Below are 26,159 nucleotides of genomic sequence, written 5' to 3'. Positions count from 1 at the left end.
ATAATAAAAACCTGATTAATATACCAAGTAATTTGTTATATTGGATGTAGCATTGGCGCTTTTCTGTTCTTAGAATTAGCACGCCTCTTAGCTGCCAAATATGGACTTCATCCTCTTTTAACCTCTGCAAAGTATTGGCATGGTGACCCTGACACACCATAGTCTTTCAGGAGAGGAGCAGGTGAAATATATCAAAGTCTGCTGATAACTTAACCCATTTGCCCTACAGGCACTTTATGGAATTCATAACGTGTACTCTGGAAACCACCGCCCTTGTTCCATGACCTGCAAAGCCTCTTCAGCTTGCTGGAGAAGATTGTAATCCTATTAATTAGACCCAAACAGAAGTCTTCTCCAGCACCAGTTTCAGTAGTACATGCTATTAACAAAAATGCTTAACTCCTGAAAAAGCTGTGACAAAACCGGGGCCAGAGACGTCAATTCTCATATTCTGACTCAGTACATCAAAACAAAGAATAGACACAGACGTGCAAATTAGGCGGATGCCCTCCGCTGCTCTGCAATTTTATTCATAAAAAGAAACATTATTAATATTTGCGATTCATTTCACTTAATGAAGACTTTTATAGGAATAACCAAAAGGGGCCCCCTGCTGTTCCGGCTTTTTAGTTGGTTAACACGCATTTGATGAAAGCTTTCTAGACAATCCTTATGCAGTTGGACTGCCAACGTCCCAGCACATCCCGGCTTCCTCTGAGAAATCCATACCAAGCTAATTCAAGGCTGTGTTATAGTACCATGGGTTTGCATTACTTGAAAAAGGAACCAGCCCCACTATGTATTCATATATTAACTGTACTCACTTACCTAATGTGTTTTTACGTGGTCTACATTTTGGGGACATTTTTAACATGCTGGACTTTCTGGCTTCATTTATTCATTATATATGGATTGCGGAGGCGTTCGACATTGTTGTGAACTTTTACGTTCCATTTAAAATTAGGAATAATAATATTTGAACACTTATTGTCCTAAAAGGGCCTATGATGCATTGTTTTGCCATGCTCTGTAGACACATAATTAATACATTCTTGGAAGGCTCAATAAAAGGTATTTTTGCTGTGCCTTAAATAGCCGAAGCATAAGCTCACAACTGTATTTCTGTGGATTTTTGGCAGTTCCTGTGTACTGATTTTTTTTTTGCATTTCTACTGTTTAATGAAAATTACATGATACAATTCCAGTTTCCGTTTACACGCCTTCTCAAGGCATATTCTTGGTTTAAAGCTACAGACTTGTTCAAGGGCTTCTTTATTCCATCACTGAAAGAGCCATGGGATGTCAAACCCAGAAATATCAGGGTGAAGTTTAATATTACATATCATTTACATGTGTATACCACATACAGCATAATCTACGCACCAACCCCCCCCTCAGCCTAATTTTTATCTGTCAAAGAAGTTAACACACACCCCCCTACACATTTGTGCAGAGGCTCACTAACTTCTTATTCTTCTGTGCGGCTGTTTTATGACAAAGTCACCGGTATAAACACTCTATAGACAACACCTTACATGCCTCGCAGACCGATATGACAAACTAAAAGGAAATATTACAGTGATTGCCCACTACATGAACCTCAGCATTGAACATGCACTTCCTTACGGACACATGGTATCAGATGGAATCGCCTTTACTGTGAATTCATATTTAGACTGTGTTTGCAAAGCTTTGCGAGTAGTCTTTCTGGGAGTCGCTCTAAAAATTAGCGGTGTAAATTGTTAATTTACACTACAAAGATAATACCACTTTTTCATTGACGCTATGGCATATCAATCTACCCTCTTAGGTAGTAGGACACCGCATAGCCGTTTGGTACTTATTGCTTACCACAGTCGTTGAGGGAAACAGAAAACGACATTGCCTGGCGCTCAGAACAATTCCCATGTATCCGAAACGTCACCACACACTAAACACAGACACAGTTTTTTCTCTAATGGTGTCAGGAAAAAGGTCTTTACAAAAAGGACAGTACCACAGAAGAGCTTAAAAAAAATAGTCAACAACTTCTCACTGTAACTGGCCTCCTTTAAGTGCTCACTCCACTGAAACAGCGCTCATAAAAAATAACTAATGAACTTCATGCTTCAAACAGGCCATGGTCATTACACCCTGCCTATATTACTCAACCTTTCTGCAGCTTTTGATACTGTGGACCACTCTTCTTCACATGCTCTATACTCTTGGTATCCGTAACAGAGCTGTATCATGGATCTCCTCTTATCTCTCCCACTGTACTTTCAGTATCTCATTCACCAACACCTCCTCCTCGGTCAAGCTCTCTGACGGTGTACCCCAGGGGATTATCCTGGGACTTCTTCCGTTTCTCTCTCTCTAGGTGACCGTATCATATCTTTTGAGTTCAAATATCACGCTATGCTGACAAACTTAATTTACCTTTAACCCGACATTACACCTGCTGTACAACCCAAAGTTGACAGAGGTCATTACACTCTGCTCATATTACTCGACCTCTCTGCAGCATTTGACACCGTGGACCACCCTCTTCTCCTTCATATTCTCCATACTCTTGGTATTCGGAACAAAGCTCTATCCGGGATCTCATCCTACCTCTCCCATCGTACTTTCAGTGTCTCTTCTGCTAACACCTCCTCCTCTATTGATCTCTCTGTGGGGGTACCCCAGAGCTCTGTCCTGGGACCTCTTCTCTTTTCTCTGTACACACTCTCTCTAGGTGACCTAATAAAATCTTTTGGGTTTAAATATCACCTCTATGCTGACGACACACAAATATACTTTTCAACACCCGACCTTACACCTGCTGTACAAACCAAAGTTTCTGAATGTCTCTCTTCTATATCATCCTGGATGGCCCTCCGCTGCCTTAAACTCAACATGGCTAAAACAGATCTCCTCATACTTCCTCCCAAACCTGGCCCTACTACCTCCTTCCACATTACTGTTGAAACTACGATTATTCACCCAGTAGCCCAAGCACGCTGCCTAGAGGTCACACTCGACTCCTCTCTCACATTTGCCCCTCACATTCAAAACATTTCTAAAACTTGTCGCTTTTTCCTCCGCAATATAACAAAGATACGCCCTTTCCTCTGTTGCTCGAATGCTAAAACTCTGACTCAGGCCCTCATTCTCTCCCGTCTTGATTACTGTAACCTCCTGCTGTCCGGCCTTCCTGCCTCTCACCTGTCTCCCCTACAATCTATCCTAAATGCTGCTGCCAGAATCACTCTACTCTTTCCTAGATCTGTCTCAGCATCTCCCCTCATGAAATCCCTCTCCTGGCTTCCGATCAAATCCCGCATCTCACACTCCATTCTTCTCCTCACTTTTAAAGCTTTACACTCTTCTGCCCCTCCTTACATCTCAGCCCTAATTTCTCGCTATGCACCATCCCGATTCTTGCGTTCTGCTCAAGGATGTCTTCTTTCAACCCCCTTTGTATCTAAAGCCCTCTCCCGCCTTAAACCTTTCTCACTGACTGCCCCACACCTCTGGAATGCCCTTCCCCTCGGTACCCGACTAGCACCCTCTCTATCCACCTTTAAGACCCACCTTAAGACACACTTGCTTAAAGAAGCATATGAATAGCACTGTGGATATTCTGAACACGATACGTAAAGCTTGGCCCCCTGCAGACGCACTTACCAGAACTCCCTCCTACTGTCTCTGTACGTTCTCCCTACCTACCAATTAGACTGTAAGCTCCTCGGGGCAGGGACTCCTCTTCCTTAATGTTACTTTTATGTCTAAAGCACTTATTCCCATGATCTGTTATTTATATTATCTTTTATTTGATTACCACATGTATTACTACTGTGAAGCGCTATGTACATTAATGGCGCTATATAAATAAAGACATACAATACAATGTCTCCCCGCTATAACATCCTGGAAGGCCTCCGCCGACTCAAACTTAACATGTCATACTTCCTCCCAAGCCTGACCCTACTGTCCCCTTCTACTTTACTGTTGACATAACCATCATAAACCCAGTATCACAAGCACACTGCCTAGGGCGTCACATTTGACTCCTCCCTCACAGCCTCCTCTCACAATGTTGCAAAAACCTGTCGTTTTTCCTCCGTAACATTGCAAAAATAAGCCTTTTAATCTGTTCCTCTACAGCTAAATCTCCAGCACGTCCTCATTCTCTCCCATCTCGAAGTCCATTCTTTTCTCTGAACTGAGGGGATAATAGAACCTGCCTCAATTAATCCGATGTGCAATACCAACCATTGGAAATACCTGAATGTCACAGATTCCAGCCTTTCAACGTATACATTTTTTGCCAGCACAAATAGGATTGAATAAATATTCCTATATTTTGCAACTGGGTTCAATTTATATCAAATCTGCTAAAAAAAAAAAAAGTCTTCTCAATGGAGTCTACTGAGTTTTTGGGGAGATGGCTAAATCTAGGTAAAACTCTAGATCGAACCATTAAGATCAGAAATGTTCTTCAATTCCATCTTCATTCTGCAGCCGTATCTGCTTCAACAGTTGCCAGGAGGTCACCCAACTCAGAAACTCTCCAACGCATTCAAATGTTCTGTGTTGTGATCTCATTGGCTTTACATTAGCAGCAGCAAGCTCCCCAAAATTCCAACTGACTTCATTACAGGATTGTAATTGTGGGTTGGGGGGTGCGGGGGGGGGGGGGGGAGAAAGGGCCAGAAGTGAATCACTTTAACATACCGGTGTACAGTAGTTACCAATGTTGATCCAGGGTATTTAAACGGCTGTACCATCGGGAGCCACATTGGATGACGTTGCTGCTACATATTAGTCGCCTGGACCCACACGATTTGTCAACCACATTGAGTTACCTTCATTGAGCTGAATAACTAGACCAGTAATAAGTATCTCGGGCAGCCGGGGGATGCCCAGAGCTAAAAAATAAAATATTCTTTGGCTCAAGAAAATACCCCGATTCCAGCGCGTTAAAAAAAAATAAAAATAAAGCCGGATTGCGGCTTTAAGTCATTTAACCCGTTGAGTGCTGGAGAGGGCCCAGCACCACAGTGTCTGCTTCTCCAATGTGATTGCTCTCTACCCGATGATGGAACGAGAGGGCGAGGAGTCCTCCTCTTCCTGTCAGATCGCGTTCTGCGCTCCTGTAACGTGATCTCCCCTACAGAAACTAGCAATTCGATCGTGGCTATGTCGCAATGTCATAGGGCCCCTGAAGCGCCAGACCCCACTGCTAAGTGGTCATGCTAAATGGCCCCCGAAAAGGTTAATGCAACGGAGGAGGAATGCAGCACATTCTTCATTCAATAACCTTCATTAGGCCTTGGCCATGTTTAGCGCTTGCTGGCGGAAGCGTGCTGACGTGCACTCCCGCTCAGCACTGAGCCCCTACAGCCGCAATTAGAGCGGCTTTAGTAGCGCAGGTCTTAGGGAAATTTAAAATTAACCCGCTTGCCGGCGCGACAGGCCGGTCACGTGAGCGATTCGCCCAATGAGGGCGAACCAGCTCCGTGACGTCACTGGCCCGCCCCTGGCCAGTGACGCGCCCGCCCCCGGCCCGCCCGCTGACGGAACGTGCGGTAAGCAACCGCAAGGCCAGAGAAAGCACCCGCTTTCTCTGCGCCTCAGCGCGCCAGCAGGGAGCATGGCAGAGGCCTTAGGCAGCTACGGTCTACTGCAGAGGACTATATACAGTATGCAGGTCCTTCAGCACTGGAGAGGTAACCTGTTCAAACCCAAAACGTGTGAAAGCTTGCGCCTTCCTTTAATGCATAAAGCCAGGGCTCTCAATTCCAGTCCTGCACCAACAGGTCTGGTTTTCAGGGTATTCCTGCTTCAGCACAGGTGGCTCAATCAATGGCTCAGTTTTCTTCAGCCACCTGTGCTGAAGCTGGGATATCCTGAAAAACAGACCTGTTGGGGGGTTGGGGGGAGGGGGGGCATTGAGAACCTCTGCTATAAGGAGATAATACATCAGTCTCACGTCATCATAAGGGAACAGAAATATATACCTGCCGGCAAATGTAAGAGAGCCTCAACTGCCTGACAAAAGATAAAGTTGTAGGGTTTGACTATGTGTAAAGAGTGAATAATCGCCCATCTTCTGTCCAAAAACCATATCCCCGCGGCCTCCCCATAAAACATCTTAAGCAGAAAGCCACCGGCAAGCATTCCTTCTCCACTCTGCTGGAAACAGGTGGAACAGATTGTGAGCGATTTGACCCCAGCGGGACTATCAGGCCGTGTATGAATCATGCCTTAATAGTCTCTGTATTATAGAATTTCCTCTTCACATTAACAAAGAAGGAGATTTGAAAAAGAGAGTTATCCCTTAAATGCAGGATGACAATTACAAAACATTGACTTGCTTGGACCGTGTATTCGGGGGGCTGCCGAGTTAACCCCGTCGCTGCTAGCCAGCGCATTGGCTAGCAAGGGGGCTAACTGAATAGTACTTGTAAAGCCTGTTTTAATCCTGGTTTCCTTGCCGAGGTAAGTCTCTTGGATCCATATGGATCTAGCTAAAAAGCAAGTACAAGAACGCCTCTAAAATATCATTTACGGTAAGTTTGTGGTTTAAAATCAGGGGTGCGGAAAGTTCCCTTCGTGCACCCCCTGTCTCCTCTTCCCTCTGGCTCGCACCCACCCCCTACACGGCTCCAGTGTCAAATGAGGTCATGTGACCCTGCCGAGTCATTATATATGTTTTAAAGCAGTGGTGCGCAAACTGGGGAACGCGGCGGTTACAGAGGGCCCGCGCTCTTCCCCACGTCATTTAAATTAAATACTTGTTCTCTGCGGGGTCATGTGACGTCACGCGTCGCCATGGCAACGTGTGCCAAATGACGCGACAGGGTCACGTCCCCTTCCGATTGGCTCTTGAGCCCCGCCCTCTCTAGCAGTGAACCAATTGTATCCAGTAACTGCCCAGTCAATCATATTCCAGGAACTATATTGCCCACAATGCTGTGCAAGAACTGAATTAAATAACCCTGAGCAAGCGATCGATTACAGGAGAACAGATCGATCTGCAGCTTAGCTAATCACTTGTCAGTGTGCAGATGCACATATTGAATGGGGGGGGGGGGGAATATATTTTTTTAAATGGCAGCTTGAACTGCAGCTTTAATGGTCTTATCTTTATTCACGGCGGCGGGCGGCGTCTAACAGCATCTCCCAGCATCTATTTCCCTGCCAAGCCTCTCAATATGGCTGTGCGGCATCAAATGGTGCCGCGTTGCCATGCCAACGGGAACGCCACGTGACGTAACCGCATCACGTGACTTATGTTGCTATGTCAACAAGACGGTACGTCGCGGCGTTACGCAGCGTCCGTTGTCATGGCAACACAGCCATGTGATGGCGCGCAGCCACTTTGAGGGGCTTTGCAGGGAAATAGATGCTGGGAGATGCTGTTAGACGCCGCCCAGGTAAGAGCCGGTTGATACATTTTTTTTTTAATCCCACCACTGCCTATGCCACATCAGAAGTGCAGAGTCAATAAACCTGCTTACAGACAGCCGTTTGAACCTTTTGGGTCTTATCAATGCAAGGTTGGTTGCCGGCTACTTCTTTAACTCAGGCTGCGCTGAAAAAGCGGTGTAATGCGGCAGGCATCAGCTTATAGGGGTCCCATGTTAAAATGAATAAGAAGTAAAGAGTGACACACTGCGTGCGCATTTGCATGTCATTACCCAGAATCCCTGGCTGCAGTGGAAGCACTGTACGCCAAGCGGTAATGGGGAAAGAGAGTTGCAGACCTGTCAGACACACGGAATGTACCCACAACCGGTATTTTTATTTGCTGTACATTTGTAATACAAACACACGATAACCGTTTAAGACAATTAGATTTTCAGAGTACAACATTTCACCAAACAGTATTCCAAACTCAACTGCACATCGTGCACACTGTAAGCGAAGTGATGCGAACACAACGAACGGTAAATGCTGATTCACAGCGGGTATTACCAGGATCAGCATACAAGAAACACGCTTTGTTTCAGAAGTGCAAATACAACATTGCCCCCAAGTTGGGGAAAAAAAAAAAAAGTCTCAACTACAAAGTTTTTATATAACCAAATGACTCTGAGTCATGGAAGGATGCAACAAAGGCCCATCTGTTCCTGGTATGAGAAATGCCCAATAAAAAGAATAATTATTTAACACATTGTCCTGTCCACAGACACAATAAAAACTTGTGAGGGGTCTTTGGAGTTTTCCTTTTGTGCTGAGGTTATGACTAGCTCCGATTTTCATGTAAAAGCAGCCAATTCTCTTCTAAAAACACTGACTCAAACTAGAAATAGACATTACTCAGGACCACAAACACGCCGTTCTCCAAACGCTGTAAAATATCGGGCTGTGTTGGAGGGTCGTTTGGTAAAAACACACAACAACAAACTAGCCCAGTTAACTTTCTTTCTGAATAACGCAGTTTCCAATGGCAATTTTCTCTGGCAAGTTTAAAAGGTTCTTGTCAAAAAATAGGAAGCCGCAAGGGATGATGTCACGGCTTCCTATTGGCCGGCGTGATGAAGGACATTTAAGCCGCCATTTGGTTAGGCCCACACGACCCAGCTGGAGCTACTACCGGCACCCCACAAGGAGGTAACTATCTCGGGAAGCAGGGGGGGTCCCCGGAACTGAAATTATTAGGGTTCAGCTCTGGGGATCCCCAGCTTCAATCCTATAAACAAAAAAAGGAAGAAATGCAACCTGGATTGCTGCTTGAAGATGACCAAGTATAGGTGACCCCACTGGATTGCAGCAAGTTGGTACGGTGACTCTTATCCTGGTCTTTACTGGCCTACAATCTCGATATGGTGGTTTTCCTTGACCACTAATCCTGCACTCTGAAGCTGGTAGGGTTTGCAAACCAGACGCAATAAGGTTATGGTGGGTAAAAAAAAAGAAGTGCCTTTTTCAAAGAGAGCTAAAGGTCAATTAGTGGGCAATGCCATAGTGTCCCAGGTCTGACATGTGTTTAAAGTATAGTGTGGTTGTGTCGTGCCTGTCTCCTCAGCCCGATCCCAAAATACATTACTTGAGACTCTTCACTTTGCTAAATTAATCCTTACCCCATACATCTTAAAGTGACTTGTTGAAGTCAGATTAGATTTGATGCATGTTACGATACTTTTTACAGACCTTTCAACTCAATTATTTTTTTGGAGGGGGAATCTAAATGACTTTGAAGTTCATGTCCTTGATTTTTAGATTCAGCTTCTCAGACATTCCTGGAATCTCTAAAGTAGAAGCAAGTACTTTTCTAATAAGAAGAGGACATTTGCTGGGGCAGAACCCCCAAATCTCACAGATCTGAATCCTTGAAGGCGGGTATCTATGCCAATGAAGAGCGTTCGTCATGGATTAACATTGTACAGAGCTTTCAAACCCACAACAAGCTCTTCTTCATGGAGTACATTTTATCTAGAAATATGGTGCACTAAAAAAGGCATTTGTGTAGGCACTCATTTATTAACCCAAATAAAAGTGGCTTATTGAGATAGTTACATTAATCGAAGACATAGGAGCCTGGACCCTACGCGTTTCAATCCTGGCTGGCACCGTTTTCAGGTATGGCAGACAGCTCAGCCTGCAACAGATCTACACTTCTCCAGAACCAACATGGCTTCTAAAATGTAGTCTTGTCACTTTCATCTGACGTGGTTCAAAGTCAAGATGAAAATCAGGCTCTCAGTTACAGGACAGTGGTATCATTAAGATATTCATGTTCTGTTTTAGGCCAAAGGCCCTGTGGAACAAAATCATCTCTTGTTCCATGAATTAGATATACTTTTATTTAAAATGTGTGTACTGTAGGTAATACATAATTATCAATTCCAATAAAATGTCTGATTTTGATATGAACCACAATGAAGCAATTTCCAGGAAAAAAAAAAAAACCCCCACATAGATCATAGACAGGCATGTTTTTTTTTATTTTGTCATGTCTCGTATGCAAGAAGTCACTTCTTGTGAATCTTTGCTAGTAATGTCCCGTGCTGATTATCACAGTACTATTACAGAACAATCTATTTCTCCCAGACACGCATCATAGCACTTGCCTCAGATAAGAGTGGTGATGCAAGCCTCCGCTGCTCGAGATTCGAAACAACACTGTCTGTCCAGCATTCACGGCCACAACGATCATTACGTGGGATTCGGGGATTCTGCTTGTTGAGGCAGACTTATTGCAACACACTGGTGTGTGAAAATAATGTTGCTTCAGCTAAAGTGTGTAATTACAAAAAAGCTGTTTGAGGTCTTTTTCAGCTATAGTTAAAAAGTGGAATCGCATTTAGACTGCAAAAAACACCCTTTTTTTTTTAAACACATTTTCCTCAGTCATTCTGATCACACCAGTAGATGTGATTTTTTTTTTATCTCACGATAGACAAATAATTATTTCAAATAGCAATTGTTGTTGTTCTAATAACTTATTTACAACTCAACCCTGATCTCTTCAAATGTCACTCCAGCAATGTACTCTATTAAATAATCCACCAGCCCTAAAAAACACAGAACACAATGTACACTGGCGTTTTCTATAAAAGACTGATCTTACATTCTCAAACATTTGTAAAAAAAAAGGTTTTTAAAGCTCTAGTGCAGAGGTGATCAACTCCTGTCCTCAAGGGTCAGCAACAGGTCAGGTTAAGGATATACCTGCCTCAGCACAGGTGGCTCAATCAGTCCCTGCTTCAGCACAGGTGGCTCAATCAGTGGCTCACTCTTCGACTGAGCCACTGATTGAGCCAAATGTGCTGAATTAGTGATATCCTTAAAACCTGACCTGTTGGTGGCTCCTGAGGGCTACAGTTGGGCACCTCTGCTGTAGCATATGTTTATAAATAGAGTTGCGCCCTTAAAATCTGCCTATCAGCACGTCCTGAACAGCAATACCAGCTCCCTACCTGTACCGAAGCTATGCGCAAGCGGGGAGACTACAGAGCCTGTTACAACTGCATTATTTACATCAGTTATGCACGTATATGACGATTGCAGTACAGTACATGCATCGATAAGTGGAAAAAAGGGAGTGCTTCACTTTAAGTACATTTTCGCTTTACATACATGCGTACGTTAATGCGGGGTATGCCTGTACTTGTTAATGGTATAATTGCTCAAAGTGAAGCATATTCACCTCTTAAAAAAGGATAATGATTTAAAATGAACACTTTGCTAAGTGTTTGGGGTTCTCATAGTGCATTCAATACTACACTTATACAAGTGCAATCTCACAGGCTGAGGTTGCAAAATACAAGGCTGTCATTTAAGCAGTCATTCTGCACAGCATTGAGAAACCTGCTGAAGCCCTAGATTACAGCTTGGTTAACCAGAAAGTGTTGACGAGTCACCTCATCACTGTGTCCTGGAACGGCTTCTGTCTTCCCGAGGGCAGAGGCTAAAACACAAAGCAGACAACCAGACTTGTGACGCGTTCCCATGCAATAGTGCCCCGATTAGCACTACCGAAGTTTCATGAATAAGCCACAGTGTGTACAAACAGTAGGAGACATCCAAGGTAACAGACACATGTCAAATCCTGGCTTAGATGATTCAAGTGACCAACTATGTATAACATGAAGGGGCGGGGAGTGTAATACCATGGCCCAGAGTCACAAAAAGGGTGCTAAGGATATGAACGGGAGTAAAGGCGTGCTAACGCTTAGCACCCTTTTGTGGATCTGGGCCTAAGCCTCTATGGGGAAGCTCCACAAAGCTCTGCCTATTAAACCCAGCATTAACCGAACATTAACGTTAGTGTAACCCTCCCTGCCCATCAGACAGACTACTTGTATATACATGGCTGTGCTCAGTGTCTCATACCTTGTCAGGGTGCTGGACCCGTGCAGGTGGGGTATAGCAGGCGTGGTGTAGATATGCAGATAGAATAAGGATGGGCGCCAGTAACTTTTATAGTACAAACAAAGACCTTTATTCACAGCGTTAATAATGCTCCACATAGACCGTAACTGGTGTCAAACAATAAGGTTACTTTGTCCTTCTTCCCTCTGTAGCTCTCTCCTACACTAGGGACATACTTGGGCTTCTTTAGGATTTTATTTCCTTGGTAGCTCTCACTCATACGCTGGGGAGGTACTCATACTTGTGTCCTTTAATAATGTTGGATTGGAAATCCCTTATATAACTTCCTCAATGCCCTGTACTTGGTGGACCTGGTTGGTGGGGGGGTGGGGGGGTGGGGGGATGGGACAGACTATTCTCAGGTAACAGTGTCCCTTTACTGTGGATGGCATTCTTCATCTATATTTATACTATCAGATCGGGAGTTTACAAAGGACCTGTCGGTGGGGAGCACACTATCTTCAGGGAACAATATCCCATCACTCTCTGCACCGTCTACCACGTCCATACCTATTGGATTGGGGATTCACAAGGGACCTTCTGGTGGGCTCGATTCAATTATGCTCTGGAGTTTCTAATGTGAGAACTCCCTGCTGAGCCCTTGCCGTCTCCTTATCTTCTTGTCAGAGAACAATCTCTGTTCGCTATCATAGGCTTTATCTGTATAGGGCAGGTTCCCCAAGTGAAAACAATAAAGGTGACAGGACATCCCTACAACACATAGCTATAAACATTTGCATAACTTACAACGAGGCCCTCTCAAATTGCTACTCTCGAGGAACCAGATTCTAGAACACTGGGGGGCACATACACACATACAGAAATACACACACACACACACACACACACACACACACACACACACACACACACACACACATACTCCCAACTCCCTATGGTGACATCACTGATCCCAAGACCCACTGGGGATTGGCTATCCTTTCTGCATGTCATCCTGTATCACATGATGGAGAGGGTTGTAACTGTGTGTGACCCCACACAGTTAACTCTCAAGGGTCCTTAAAACCTTAAACTACTAGTAGTCCCTAGCAGGAAGGCTACACTAGGTTAATTATAACGCCTATGCACTAAAGCAAATAACATAATGTTAACCCAGTGCTAATTATTAAATAACGCATGGTTATTTTTTTGAGGGCGTTGGTGCTAATTATTTGCAAAAAAAGAGTCGTTCGGCCTAACATCAGATATCCACTAAAGGTTGCTCCATTTAACCGGATGTTAAAGGTGGCGTTCCTCCATACAGACACTGGAATATGGGGTTTGGGAGAGAGATGGAAGGGAAGAGGGAGAGAGAGGGAAGGAAAGAGGGAGAGAGAGGGAAGAGGGAGAGATAACCATTATAGTCTCACAGTACACTTTAGAGCTCTATTGCTCATACCTGCAAGTGTTCTGCTATTAAAAGGAAGCCAGGAGAGTATCCTCGAGTATGATTAGCTACAGGTGTGAGCAGCAGAACTCTAAAGCAGTGTTGCCAGAAGCCACCAGAGATCAGGTGAGTTAGAGGCCTTGCGTGCGCTCCCCGGTATTTAATTTAAATGCTTTGAGGAAGAGCGCTGGGCCTCTGCCCCCACAGAGAATCTCGGGCATGCCCCCCAGTTTGCACACGCTCTAAAGTAAGCAGAGAGGGGATCTATCCAGCACCTGAGATAGTTCAATGTCATCTGTTCTGCATAGCAGAGGTTGTGGGTTCTCATCCTGTTGGGACTGACACTTCTTCACAAGAGACCTTAGGCTTGTTAGTATACAGTAGGTCTGATGGAAATCTTTTAGGTGTGGGGTGTGAGACATTTAAATATACTTTGCATATTTCATTAGCATATCTCCCAGGTATCCACGGTGCGCTCCTTTTGTAGTACAGGTGTTTCTCCATATTTTATTTGGAGGGAGGAGGACATAGCGTTAAGCATATTTTAATGAGATTACTAATGGCTGGTGTTTTTGCATATAATTAGCTTAGTGAATACCCGTTAAACTCAGAGATCATAACGTCCGTTACCTACATTACACTACTTAAATGTATTAATTTTCCCTATTTATGCTCTAAAAACAGAGAGAGAGTGAGATCATTGTTTAAGATAAATATTATTTTCCATAGGCCAACAGGTGTGTAAATAAATATTTTTTTTTTTTAAAGTCATGTCTTTTATGATTTACTTCTTGGCTTTTCCAACAAGTTATTTTTTTTTTTTTTTTTAATCCTGATGCTTCATTCATTAGATATAAGGGTTTGAAGCACTAAGTGTCCGGGAGCTTAAAATGAGGCTTCCCGCCGACGCCTTGGCAGTCAGGTTACCATGGTAACCACAGAAGCTAGAGACTCAGAAAAGCATGTTTTTTTTATTTTTTTATTAAAGAAGTGATGTACAGTCAGAGGCAAGATACTAACATTGTAGGAGTTACACCGATTCTGGGGGGATGGGGGGGGGGGGGGCTTGCGGCTTTAAAAGCTCTATCCGCATTGCAGTGTAATGTGACCTACAGGACACATTGGCCCACAAATGCAATGGAAGCAATTAGTCATTCATTTGTGGGAATAATTTGTTCTGTTTAATTCATGCTTCCAATTACCCAAATTCTATCCGCCATGTGCTTTTGATGCATTTAAAAAGAAAAAAGGAAGAAAAAAAACAACACACGGGAGTTATAAACAAACAGGAGGAAGAGACTGTTCAATTCGCTTGACAAACACATTAGTCTGTGCTGTGCAGCACTGGGAGATGAGGAAGATCAGATTTAGTCTTATGCTTATCCCATGCATGTTCGAATTCCCCTACTGTATTAGCCCCTACCATCAGGGCTGCCGACAGATTTCCCGGGGCCCAGGACTAAAGTTTCCCCCCTCCCCCCATCTCATGTCGGTGGCCTTGCGAGACTTCCCCTTCCACACCTGTATTTCTCTCCCCCCTCTGTCTCTCATGCTCCCCCCCCCCCCCCCTGTTGCTCTCTCGCCCCCCCTCCGCTATCACTCAATTATCCCCTCCTCACACTCGTTTACCACTCCTCCCCTGGCCACACACACACACACACACACACACACACAAATTCCCCCAAAACCGACAAAATCCCCCCATAAATACACAATAATTACCCCCACAATATGTACATACACAATACCTCCTCCCAATACAGACACCACTACTACCATCCATCCAGACACAAACACCACAACTACCCCCCCCCATCTAGATACAATTACCATTAAAAAAAAACTTCTCATATTTGGTTACAGCAGGTTTATGTAAAATAACTCCTTCCTAGAATTGAACGAAAAACCAGCTAATTGTTAAAAGAAAGACTGACACTTTGCATGTCTACGAGTTTTACCATCTCTGCTTTGTGAGCCTCTCCAGCACTTTAATAGATTTGACAGTGTTTTTGCAAACCTCTCCTCGTGACCAGAGTCGAGCATTTTTTTCTTTGCGGATTTGGATCCGCCACAGATGGGCCGATTCCGTCCCTTTGGTCCGCGGGTCAGTATCAAAAAGGCAAAGCCGCAGTTTCGGATTTTTATTTTAGAGAGCAATCCGAAATCCGTGGCCAGATTGTTAAAAATCCGAACTAGTCCACGACGGAACGGGAGATACCGTTTCCCCCTCTCTGCGGATTCATCCGGGTGCAGATTTTTAACAATCCAAACAGATTGTTTCCAATGGCGGATGTGAATTAATCTGCACTGATTTTTAGTGCCCAATCTTCAAACGGATTTTGGTGGAATAGGGGGCAGGGGGGGGAGGAAGATGTATGTATGTTTTTATTTATATAGCACCATTATTGTACATAGCGCTTCACAGCAGTAATACACGTGACAATCTTATAAATAACAAATCATGGAAAGAACTTCAGACATAAAAGTAACATTTCGGAAGAGGAGTCCCTGCTGCGAAGAGCTTACAATCTAATTGGTAGGTAGAAAGAATGTACAGAGACAGAAGGAGGGCGTTCTGGTAAGTGCGTCTGCAAGGGGCCAAGGTTTACGTATGAGGTGTATAGTATCAGCAAGGAGCTACTCATATGTTCATTAAGCAGGTGTGTTTTAAAAGGTGGATAGAGAAGATGCTACTCGAATAGATTTGGTGTATCAACTTTTTTTTGTTGCATATTAATAGCATGTTAGGTGATTGCCTCAGAAACCTGATGTGGCCACGGGTCACGAGGAGGGGTTTGAAAAGCACTGTAACACACCATCAGATTGTGTTGCGCTGAACGTAGCATCAACACCCTTTTCGTTGACAGTTTGAAGGCCCTCTGGACAGCTTATATGCATAAGCAAACCAAGTATGAGAACGTCTAGGAAACGGGACACTTCCAAGAGAGATCGATCATTGTTCAGTCACAAAAGTGTGTACTCATGGAAGGGCAAAGAATAAATAAAATGCTTCAAGAAACATCCAGATGTAATGTTCAAACAGGCAATGTGGATTCATTGAGGGTATAATGCGGCTTGCACAGAATGCAGAAACTCCTCCATATGCAAATCTCTGCATACAATGCACACTAGCAAATAAAAGGACGATATGCATTTTTGAACACTGTATTACACAAGGTAGTAAAAAATATATATATATATATATATATAAAATCAATATTTGCTTATCTGCAAGTCTAGAAATACAGGCAGTCCTCGGTTATCCACGGAATCCGTTCTGGAAGTAGCATTGGATAGTGAAACCGTTTTAAAGTGAGTCCCGTGTTAATCAGTGGCGGTGAGCGTCAGATAACGCATTCCGGCATCACAAACGGCCCATAGGGTTGCGTTGGATATGCCATTCGTTGTAAAGTGAAACGTTGGATAGCGAGGACTACCTGTACCAGTAATTAAAACGCGATAACCATCCATTTAAACAGTTGTAAGCATCATCCTCATCAAGGACCATCCCTGTTATACTTGTAAAACAAATTAAGCCATTGTTTGTAGGAGTTCAAATGTTATTTTAAACCGAAATATATATATATATCTATATATCCATACATAGGGGATAGAAGAGTATTTTATTGCAAACTCATCAGTTACACAATTTGTTTGGATAGCCACTGTTCTAGTTTAGATGACACATAATGCAGGGTCTTACCAAGAATAACAGGGCCCATTGAGGAAATGTATAGCAAATCCGTACTTACATCATGCTCTGGAGCTCAGGGACAAAGCTTGCAGACTTCCCCGCTCCTCTCCCGCCTGATGACATTGTATTTGGTCACTGCAGCGCTGCGGCTCCTCTGGAGAAAGAAGACACAGGTTTGGTTTGGAGGAAGTAGCAAATCCAGCTCAGATAATCCAAAAAAAAAAACTGTTTCTTTTTTACAAAATTCATTGTTAAAAACTCTAGTACAGACGGGCCCCACTCATATGGCGGGTTCGGTTCCTGGCCCCCGCCGAAAAGCGGAACATAGCATTTGTGCGCTCTGCACAAAAAAAGCTATGTTCATCGGCGATATCCCGTCCCTTCTCCCTCCACCTCAGAATGCAGCCTTCTGTGCATGCGCAATGTCGGCGTTCCCTTCTGCGCATGCGCAGAAACATGACTGAAGTCATGAAAAAGTACCGCCGTATTGGCGGAACGCCGAGAAGCGTGGCCCTACTGTAGTCTTTTATTCTAGAGAAATGTTGATGGGACCCGAGCGTTTTTCAGACTCGTCTAACAAATGGCGAGCTGTCAGTCAGTGTCAAGAATTGCATTGTAATTCTATCCCAATCACTTCAGGATTGTGACCCAAGTTAGGTGTGAGCCTTTAAACATATGCCTAAAGCTACCCGTCATGCTAAATATTCTGACGCATGTACTAATGTACTAGTAGTGTTTTATGGCTGTGAGATGTTAAGTAGCAAATACCGTTATATATATATATATATAGCCAAAAGAAACTGCTCCTTTAAGTCCTCCCACATCCCTCCGGCAGAAACAGGGTTAATATCTGGAGCCCTAAGAAGATTTCTCTCTTCTCATAAAACGGAGAGCTGCCTTGAAGTATTTTCTTTCATCTTTTTTAAGTCGTCATAAAAAGTATTTGTATTGTAGCTAAAAGATAACTAAAGTATAAAGAGATGGGGGGAGATCCCGAACCTTTAATGGCCATGCATCAGAGTTTAGAGGAACATTTTTTACATTTGCCCCTCATCTTGTGTTTTCAATTCATATGGCAATGAGGCAATCCAAGCCATTTAAAAAAATAATATGTAATACAGGATTGAGACAGGGGGTCTCCGGAGCTGAACCCCGTTAATTTCAGCTCTGGGGACCCCGTGCTTCCGGGGTTTACATTATGGCCGCTTTCCAAAGCTTCCGCGGCCTGTGGGCCAATAATAAGCCGTAACGTCACCCGGTGCGGCTTCCTATCGGCTCATGAGACGCAGGCGCTTTAAACTTGAGAACTGCAGGAGATCCCGGCTCGGAGGCAAGTACCGCCGGAAGCAGGGGGTCCCCAGAACTGAAATGAATGGGATTCAACTTCGTGGGACTCCCCGCTTCAATCATGTTATTAAAAATATATATTTTTTAAACCCAGCATGAAATGCTCCTTCCTTCGGGGAAGAGAGTGGGATTTATTCATTCGATAAGGTCTCCCGGCTTTGACATTCAATGGGATTAATTTCCTCTGAGATTTGATGAACCCCAGGTAAGGAAGGTACTCCAGGCAGCAACGTTACTCCTTTGTACAATATGGTCATACTACATTCATTTCCATCCACCGAGCTACTCTACTTCCCACCAAACCACGGCCTCCCAGTATTCAACTGTGTTACTGTGTCCAAGTGTAAATGTAGAAAAGCAGAAGCAAGCTTTCCAACATGAAATCTTCAGTAACCCTATATATTTGTATCTTCTTACTTACGCAGGCAGTTTTATTAGGTAGGATAGTTATGACAACTAGTTGTTTATTACGTGAGGGATAGGAAGAATTATTTTGGAGTGTGTTGTATTTGTCAGGAACAAGTGTGAAACCAGATGGAAATATCATGTAAGTTGAGAAGCGTTAAAGGGATTTAAACAAAACAAAACAAAAAAATACACTGAGTTACGTTGTAAGCTGCAGCCAGCTACACTGTAACCATCCGGTTTGGTCATTTTGGAAGGATCAAATCATTATGGCAGCGATTTTGGATGCGGGTGCTGCCGAGCTGTAAAGATGTGATGTTCCCCTGCAGAAAAACCTTATACTGTACTGAGCTATCCTTTCTTTTTGTTCTGCCCAGGGCCAGTGTCTGCATTTAACTTAGGCAGACAAATGGTTCAAATATTTCCATAGTGTCCTTATCCAGGGTTCTGTACATTAGTTAGTAAAACAATGGTGGGGCATTTTATGCGATGCATAGAGGAATTGTTAAAAGGTCTTTGCGGTGGGAACATTATGGTCGGGCTATGGGTCAGGTGCATTCAGAGCTTGCTTGGTGGGCAGGGGTTGGGGTCAGCTCTCTGGATTTAGTCTAGTCAGTGGCATGGTGATGGGTCTGACAGTGGAGGCGATTGGATCGGGTAGGTCGGTGACATTGGAGGGTTTTGGATATTAGGTGATACTTTTTTTTAGTTTGGACTAACAATAGATATTATAAGACAAGCTTTCGAGAGACTTTAGGAAGGGGTGAGGGTAGGGGCAAATCATGGGAGTCGGGCAAGGTGAGAGAGGGATAGAAGGAGGGTAACTGGGGACCATGTAATGGGATGGAGAAGAGATGAGTTTTGTGTTGGCTTCTTAAGATAGTTAGGGGTGGGGGCAGATTGGATGTGGTGGGGGAACTTGTTCCATTGAAGGGGACGAGTAAGGCAAATCAGCTGATTGAGCATGCATTAGCTTTAATTCTATAGGAACATGCAATATTGGTAGGTGATGGAAATTGCATTGGAAGCAAGAAAAGTAATTGGTAGGTAGCAGGTGGTGTGTGCGGCGGCATTTGTGTCATTGTGAACATGCTGTACACTGTCAAGTCTGTGAATAAGAAAAATGAGAATTTTTTTTATTGCAAGTTCTTAAATGCATAAAGCGAAATTACAGTTTTATTTAAACATTGAACATGAAGATGATTTTAGTCCATCATTGGACACATAGAAATACAAATGTAGGCAAAGTTATTATACCTCCCACTGGCACATTGCAGCGGGACATGCATCTTCTGGAACCAGGATCACATGTGGGATGCGAGTGAGTCCAGTGGTTTAACTCATCCCCTTTTGAGAGCACACAGAGCCATTTTATTTTCTTCAACTTTAATGGGGGAGTCAAAAACAAATATAAAGGGTACTTGCAGATGGTAATGTGTGGTGAGAGAGAGTGCTTCTCTATGTGAAGGTGCTCTGTTATGGGGGGGAGGGGTGGACAGTAAAAAAGGATGGCCTTGCAGGGGTGTAGTGGAGGAAGCATGTACTCACACTAAGCCAGCTAGTTAGATCTTAACCCTTTGCGGTCCAATGAATTTTTACTAAGTGCGCCAGCAGGTCTAATTTAATTTTCGAAAAAAAACCCACATATAGCTCAACCACGTTATAGCGCGATCCGCACACACACTACGCGCACCGCAACCTGCTCGCGCGCAGTCACACCGCACCCTGCTCGCGCGCAGTCACACCGCACCCTGCTCGCGCGCAGTTGCATTGCACCGCACCCTGCTCGCGCGCAGTCGCACCGTACTCTGCTCGCGCAGTCGCACCCAGCGCGCGCACAGTCGCACCGCACACACTCGCACCGCACGCTGGGCGCGCACAGTCGCACCGCACGCTGCGCGCGCACAGTCAAACCGCACCCTGTGCGTGCACAGTCACACTGCACCCTGCATGCGCACAGTCGCACCGGGGGGGGGAGGAGGGGGGGCAGTGAGGCTGCCGGAGACTCTGCTGCTGCTGATCTGATGTGTCGGGCTGGGGGGGAGGAGGAGGGGGGTCTGTGAGGCTGCCGGAGACTCTGCTGCTGCTGCTGATCAGATCAGTGTCGGGCTGGGGGGGAGGAGGGGGGTCTGTGAGGCTGCCGGAGACTCTGCTGCTGCTCTGATCAGTGTCAGGCTGGGGGGGAGGAGGGGGGTCTGTGAGGCTGCCGGAGACTCTGCTGCTGCTGATCAGAGTCGGGCTGGGGGGGAGGAGGGGGGTCAGTGAGGCTGCCGGAGACTCTGCTGCTGCTGATCAGAGTCGGGCTGGGGGGGAGGAGGGGGGTCAGTGAGGCTGCCGGAGATTCTGCTGCTGCTGCTGATCTGATCAGTGTCGGGCTGGGGGGTCTGTGAGGCTGCCGGGGAAATCCGACATTGGACCGCAAGTACTAAAATATTTTGTCGGATATATTCCGACATTCGACCGGAAAGGGTTAAAGCACATGTTCCTGTGGCTGGCAGGAAGGGTCTAAGGACCAAAGTAACTGCTATAAAGGCAGGGGAGCAAGCTGGACTACACCACCTTTCTATCTAAGGAGATTGGAAGGTTGCCAGGGCAACCAACTAAGGCTGTGCTAGGGACATATGTAGCAATAATGTTTCCTTTACACATGCAGCTAGCTGCTGGAACAGGAGAATTACAGGCAGCTGAACAAGGGAGACAGGAATAGTCAAAATATCGCACAAGCGGGGGGAAGCAAGCCATTGTTTTGAAATAGGTGCACTGAAAATGGATGGCACTACCATGCCCGGTTATCCGCGGGACCGCGCCAGCAGGTGCAATAACACTAGTTGCATGTGCAAGTTAAAACAATGGGTTAGTTTTAAATAAACTACCCATGCATATCCTCTGTCCCAGAAAACAAAGGCAGTGGATATTCACACTCAGTAGGAAATAAAATGGAAAAACAAAGACCGAACACTCCCCTATTGACATTCTGTACCCCCTGCATCTGTAATCAGCGCGGCTTTAGGCTGAGTCCCCAGTCAGCACTGTGACACGCGCCCGGCGGGGGGGCGGCGCATGCACAGCGCTAGTCCGCGATCTGCGGTCTGAGGGGAGAGAGAAAGTTTGCGACGGGAGGGGGTGGCGGTAGGTTTGCGGGGGCGTGGCCATGACGTCCCGCGGCTGGTTCGCCCTCATTGGCTGAACCACCGGCGGGGGCGTGGCCACGCCTCCGTCACAAATGCCAATCTCAAACTCCCCTGCCTGCCTGAAAACCTGGGTGGGCGGGGCTTGATCGCACAGGCGTGCGCTGTAATAGTTAGTGGGACCGCAGCTCTAGGAGCCGCTTCCGCATGCGTGCGGAAATGCAGGCGACAGGCAAGTTTAAATATACGCGCTGAGGGGAGCGGAGGAGCGGTCACGTGACAGCAAACATCCAATGGGGATGAGGGACTAGCCCCGCCTCCCGCCCCACCTCTGCCACACCTTTGCCCCGCCCTCAAAGCGCGCTCACTGCCTCACCTGTCAGGCCACAAAAAAGCACCAGCTTCTGCAGGCGAGGCAGAGCAGGAGCGCGGCCCGAGGCACCATGCCCGAGTCCTTAGGCCTCGGGCATGGTCATCGCTTAGGCGCTGACCCGTGCTGAGGCGCGCTGCTGCTCGGCACTGAGCCCCTGCAGCCGCAATGAGAGCGGCTTTAGCAGGGGCTCGCGCATGCTTCCGCATGCCTGCGGAAGCGTGTCTTAAGAAATCTTTAGAAATCTTTCGTTTCTTAGCTTGCCGGCGCGTAGGGCCGGTCACGTGAGCGGTTCGCCGAATGAGGGCGAACCAGCTCCGTGACGTCACTGGCCCGCCCGCCGACACGCCCCCGACGCACCCCCAGACGGCGTGCTGTCTAAGGCCAGGGAAAGCGGGTGCACGCCAGCAGGAACCCTGGCCGAGGACTTATGTGTCTGGCCAGGGTGAGCATCGGGGCTTGAGACGCTTGCAGAGCAAGCAAAATTGAATTTGCCGCCTCCAAGTGCGTCACGTAAGCGGTTCACCTAATGAGGTCGAACCAGCTCAGTGCCAGATGAGCGTGCACCTAGCCACAAATTGCCTGTCGCCTGCATTTCCACACGCCTCCGCACGCATGCGGAAGCGGCTCCTAAGGCTGTGGTCCCACTAACTATTACCGCGCACGCCTGTGCGATCAAGCCCCGCCCACCCAGTTCCTCCGGTCCCAGTCCCAGTCCCTACCTTGTCGCGCACCTTTCCCCAGCGGTGCGCGACAGGTTTTCAGGCAGGCAGGGGAGTTTCAGATTGGCATTTGTGACGGAGGCGTGGCCACGCCCCCGCCGGCGGTTCAGCCAATGAGGGCGAACCTGCCGCGGGACGTCATGGCCACGCCCCCGCAAACCTACCGCCACACCCCCTCGTCACAAACTTTCTCTCTCCCCTCAGACCGCAGATCGCGGACTAGCGCTGTGCATGCGCCGCCCCCCCGCCGGGCGCGTGTCACAGTGCTGACTGGGGACTCAGCCTAAAGCCGCGCTGATTACAGATGCAGGGGGTACAGAATGTCAATAGGAGAGTGTTCGGTCTTTTTATTCCATTTTATTTCCTACTGAGTGCGAATAGCCGTGCGGCTATTTGCACTCAACTTAACTGAGTGCGAATAGCCGAGCTGTTATGAACACTGTAATGTCATTGGATTTCTATGCCTTTATTCACTTGAAAGCATCAGAACGTCTTATAGCTCAATGGTTATGCTCCAGGCCATTAACAGAGTGGACCAGGGTTCGATTCCTGGCAGGGATGTTTATTTTTTTCCATTTTATTTCCTACTGAGTGCGAATAGCCGTGCGGCTATTTGCACTCAACTGTGAATATCCACTGCCGAAAACAAATGTGGGTGGCTGCATACATGTCTTTAGCTATTGGGTATATTGACTGACTAACTGTCAGACACAAACACAAACACCTCTCACATTATGGGACTCAACATAAACATTTCTCCTGAGGTAGCAAAATGGATGATGATCATACTGTAGAGGTTAATACGATTGATGGGGCAGGAATGTGCTTCTCAGTATGTTTACTGCCATGCTTAATGATGGTACAGTATCTCTGCATGGTAAATGTAACCCCTGCATTTTCATTAATACACTGCATACATGCACTATGTACAGATGGATGATGATTGCAGAACTTGTGATAGCAAGTTACAGGGGGGAGGTGGGACTTTGCCATAGTATCTATACTATACAGTCAGAGGATAATCTGTGATTGTACAGTGTGCAGGGATATACAGCTCCCTCTCACAGTTACTTACCTCCTGTAAATAGCCTCCTGCTGTAACCCTCCCCAGACACTGAGTCAGTGAAGCAGCAGCTCCCTATGCTGCTCTCAGGCCGGCCTGCCCGAGTGAGACAATATCCTTCCCAGGCTGCCCCTATCAACATGCAGTGGGTGTGCCCTCAACAAACAGGGCCGTCCAGCTTTATGCCCTTACTAACAATGGCTGCCTGCAGCCAATGGGAAACCAGAAAAAACTCCAGCACCGACCCTTGAACTTCCGGCATCAGCAGTCCAGCGTGTAGTGAGCCTCAGACTAGCTGCAGCAGGGATCACACTGAATCATCTCGCGCAGATTGTACAGCTCGCACAGCTCGTGCAGGTTGTACGGATTGTACAGCTCGTGCAACCCGTGCAGCTTGTGCAGCTTGTGCTGTTATTTGTTGCTTGCAAATCAGTGTTATTACTCATCAACGTGTTAACTAAATACAAGTGTCCCACTCATGTGAACGACATTAAAATGACACGTTGCTGCTGATATTACGCAGGGCCCACTGTATTTAGGCAAATATGCTGGTTTTGCAGAAGGAACCAGCATTACACTTTTAATATTACAATTGTTACAATTACAAATGTCCTTTTATTTTACACACTGATATTATACTGACATTATTGGACCAACATTAAATGTGTACATGAATTCAGTTTTTATGAATAAACACCAAAATTATATACAGATTATGTTGTAATTTATCATACACATCAATGTATCATTTTTATAAGGATAGCATCTATATTTGTAAAACATAAATTTGATATGGATCACACTAGATTTAGAGATAGCAATTGTACTTGTCTTTATGTCCCATCATTTATTGCACAAATATGAAATTGTATATTTAGCACATATGCTTTTAAAGAGGCAATCCAAGAGCACTTAAAAAAAAATATATATATATATATATATATAATCAAAAAATAAATAGATGATACCGTTCGGTGGCTAACGAAATGCTTTTATTTGTGCGAGCTTTTGAGATACACTGATCTCTTCTTCCGGCGATGTTACATATATATATATATATATATATATATATATATATATATATATATATATATATATATATATATATATATGTGTGTGTGTGTGTAACATCGCCGGAAGAAGAGATCAGTGTATCTCGAAAGCTCGCACAAATAAAAGCATTATATATATATATATATATATATATATAGTTATGGTGAGTAAAAAAAGTGACAAAAACCCTCCACAGCAAAGCATATAGCAAATGGAAATATAACTGTATGCTCATTTGCATGTCTTAGGTCTGCAACCCCATCTTTCACCATTATCACCCAGCACACAGCACTTCCACTGGAGCAAGGGATTCTGGGAAATGACGTGCAAATGAGCACACAGTGCCACTTTTTGCTTCAAAACCCATTTTATACATGGCTCCCTATAGGCTTAAGCTAGCTGCATGGTCACAGCTTTGAGCACAGCCAGGGTTAAGATGCATAGCCAGAAAACCCACCCACAGACAGCTGTTTCGACCTTAATGGGTCTCATCAGTGTGGGGTTGGTTAACTGGCTATGCAATGAAGCAATGAGGATGGGGTTTACCATACTTAGTTAAGTTATGGTGAGTAAAAAAAGTGACAAAAACCCTCCACAGCAAAGCATATATTGGCGCGAAAGCCAAGCCGCACCCTGTTCTCTACAGCCGTAACACTGAATTACCAGAGGGAGGAGCTGGATGTACTGTTGCTATTAGGGAACCTGTACAATTCCCTTTGAAGGTTGAGAATTTTTCCAATACACATTACACCTATTTATATTTATTCACTTTTATTCACTTATTCCACATTGTTGTTGTTTAGCACCGTTCTAGATCACTTGGGTCACTTAGTGTGGTGCTGAGGTATATCTGCTGTTTCAGGAGAACTGAGTTGCCGCCATGGTAAGGGGCAACAGGACAGGCTTTTGGGTGGTCTCTGGGTTCTTGCTCATTGATTCAGTGCCTCCACCTGTGATGGGCTCCTGGGATGCAGGATGTTAGCTCCCACCACAACACTCCTTACCCCTCCTGCCCAGGAACTGACACCCAGGCAGAGGTATAGTGAACAAATAGATTTATTGGACATGCTGCAGCAGCTCTTCACACAGCATAGTTGTTGAGGTCCAAAGTCCCAGGACTTCAGGATGGTGCTGCCCCGATAG

The 26,159-nt window shown here is 45.4% G+C and overlaps 1 protein-coding gene across 5 annotated transcripts in view; it reads right to left on the bottom strand.

Moving 5' to 3' along the window:
• SUPT3H (SPT3 homolog, SAGA and STAGA complex component) overlaps positions 1 to 26,159 on the bottom strand; it is a 577,858-nt gene that overhangs the window by 506,489 nt on the left and 45,210 nt on the right. For 4 of the 5 annotated variants that reach the window (XM_075598554.1, XM_075598553.1, XM_075598555.1 and 1 more), the window contains one exon: positions 16,987 to 17,082. In XM_075598554.1, coding sequence (XP_075454669.1) covers positions 16,987 to 17,051 — 65 coding nt within the window. In that variant the 5' untranslated portion in view covers positions 17,052 to 17,082. Of the gene's footprint in view, positions 1 to 16,986; positions 17,083 to 23,975; positions 24,135 to 26,159 lie in introns of those variants that run through there. The other variant, XM_075598552.1, reaches the window with a different exon arrangement.

The sequence above is a fragment of the Ascaphus truei genome, chromosome 4, assembly GCF_040206685.1.
Source record: "Ascaphus truei isolate aAscTru1 chromosome 4, aAscTru1.hap1, whole genome shotgun sequence".
NCBI classification, from domain to species: Eukaryota; Metazoa; Chordata; class Amphibia; order Anura; family Ascaphidae; genus Ascaphus; species Ascaphus truei.
The sequence above is the reverse complement of the archived record's forward strand: the minus strand, read 5'-3'. Positions and strand labels throughout refer to the sequence as shown.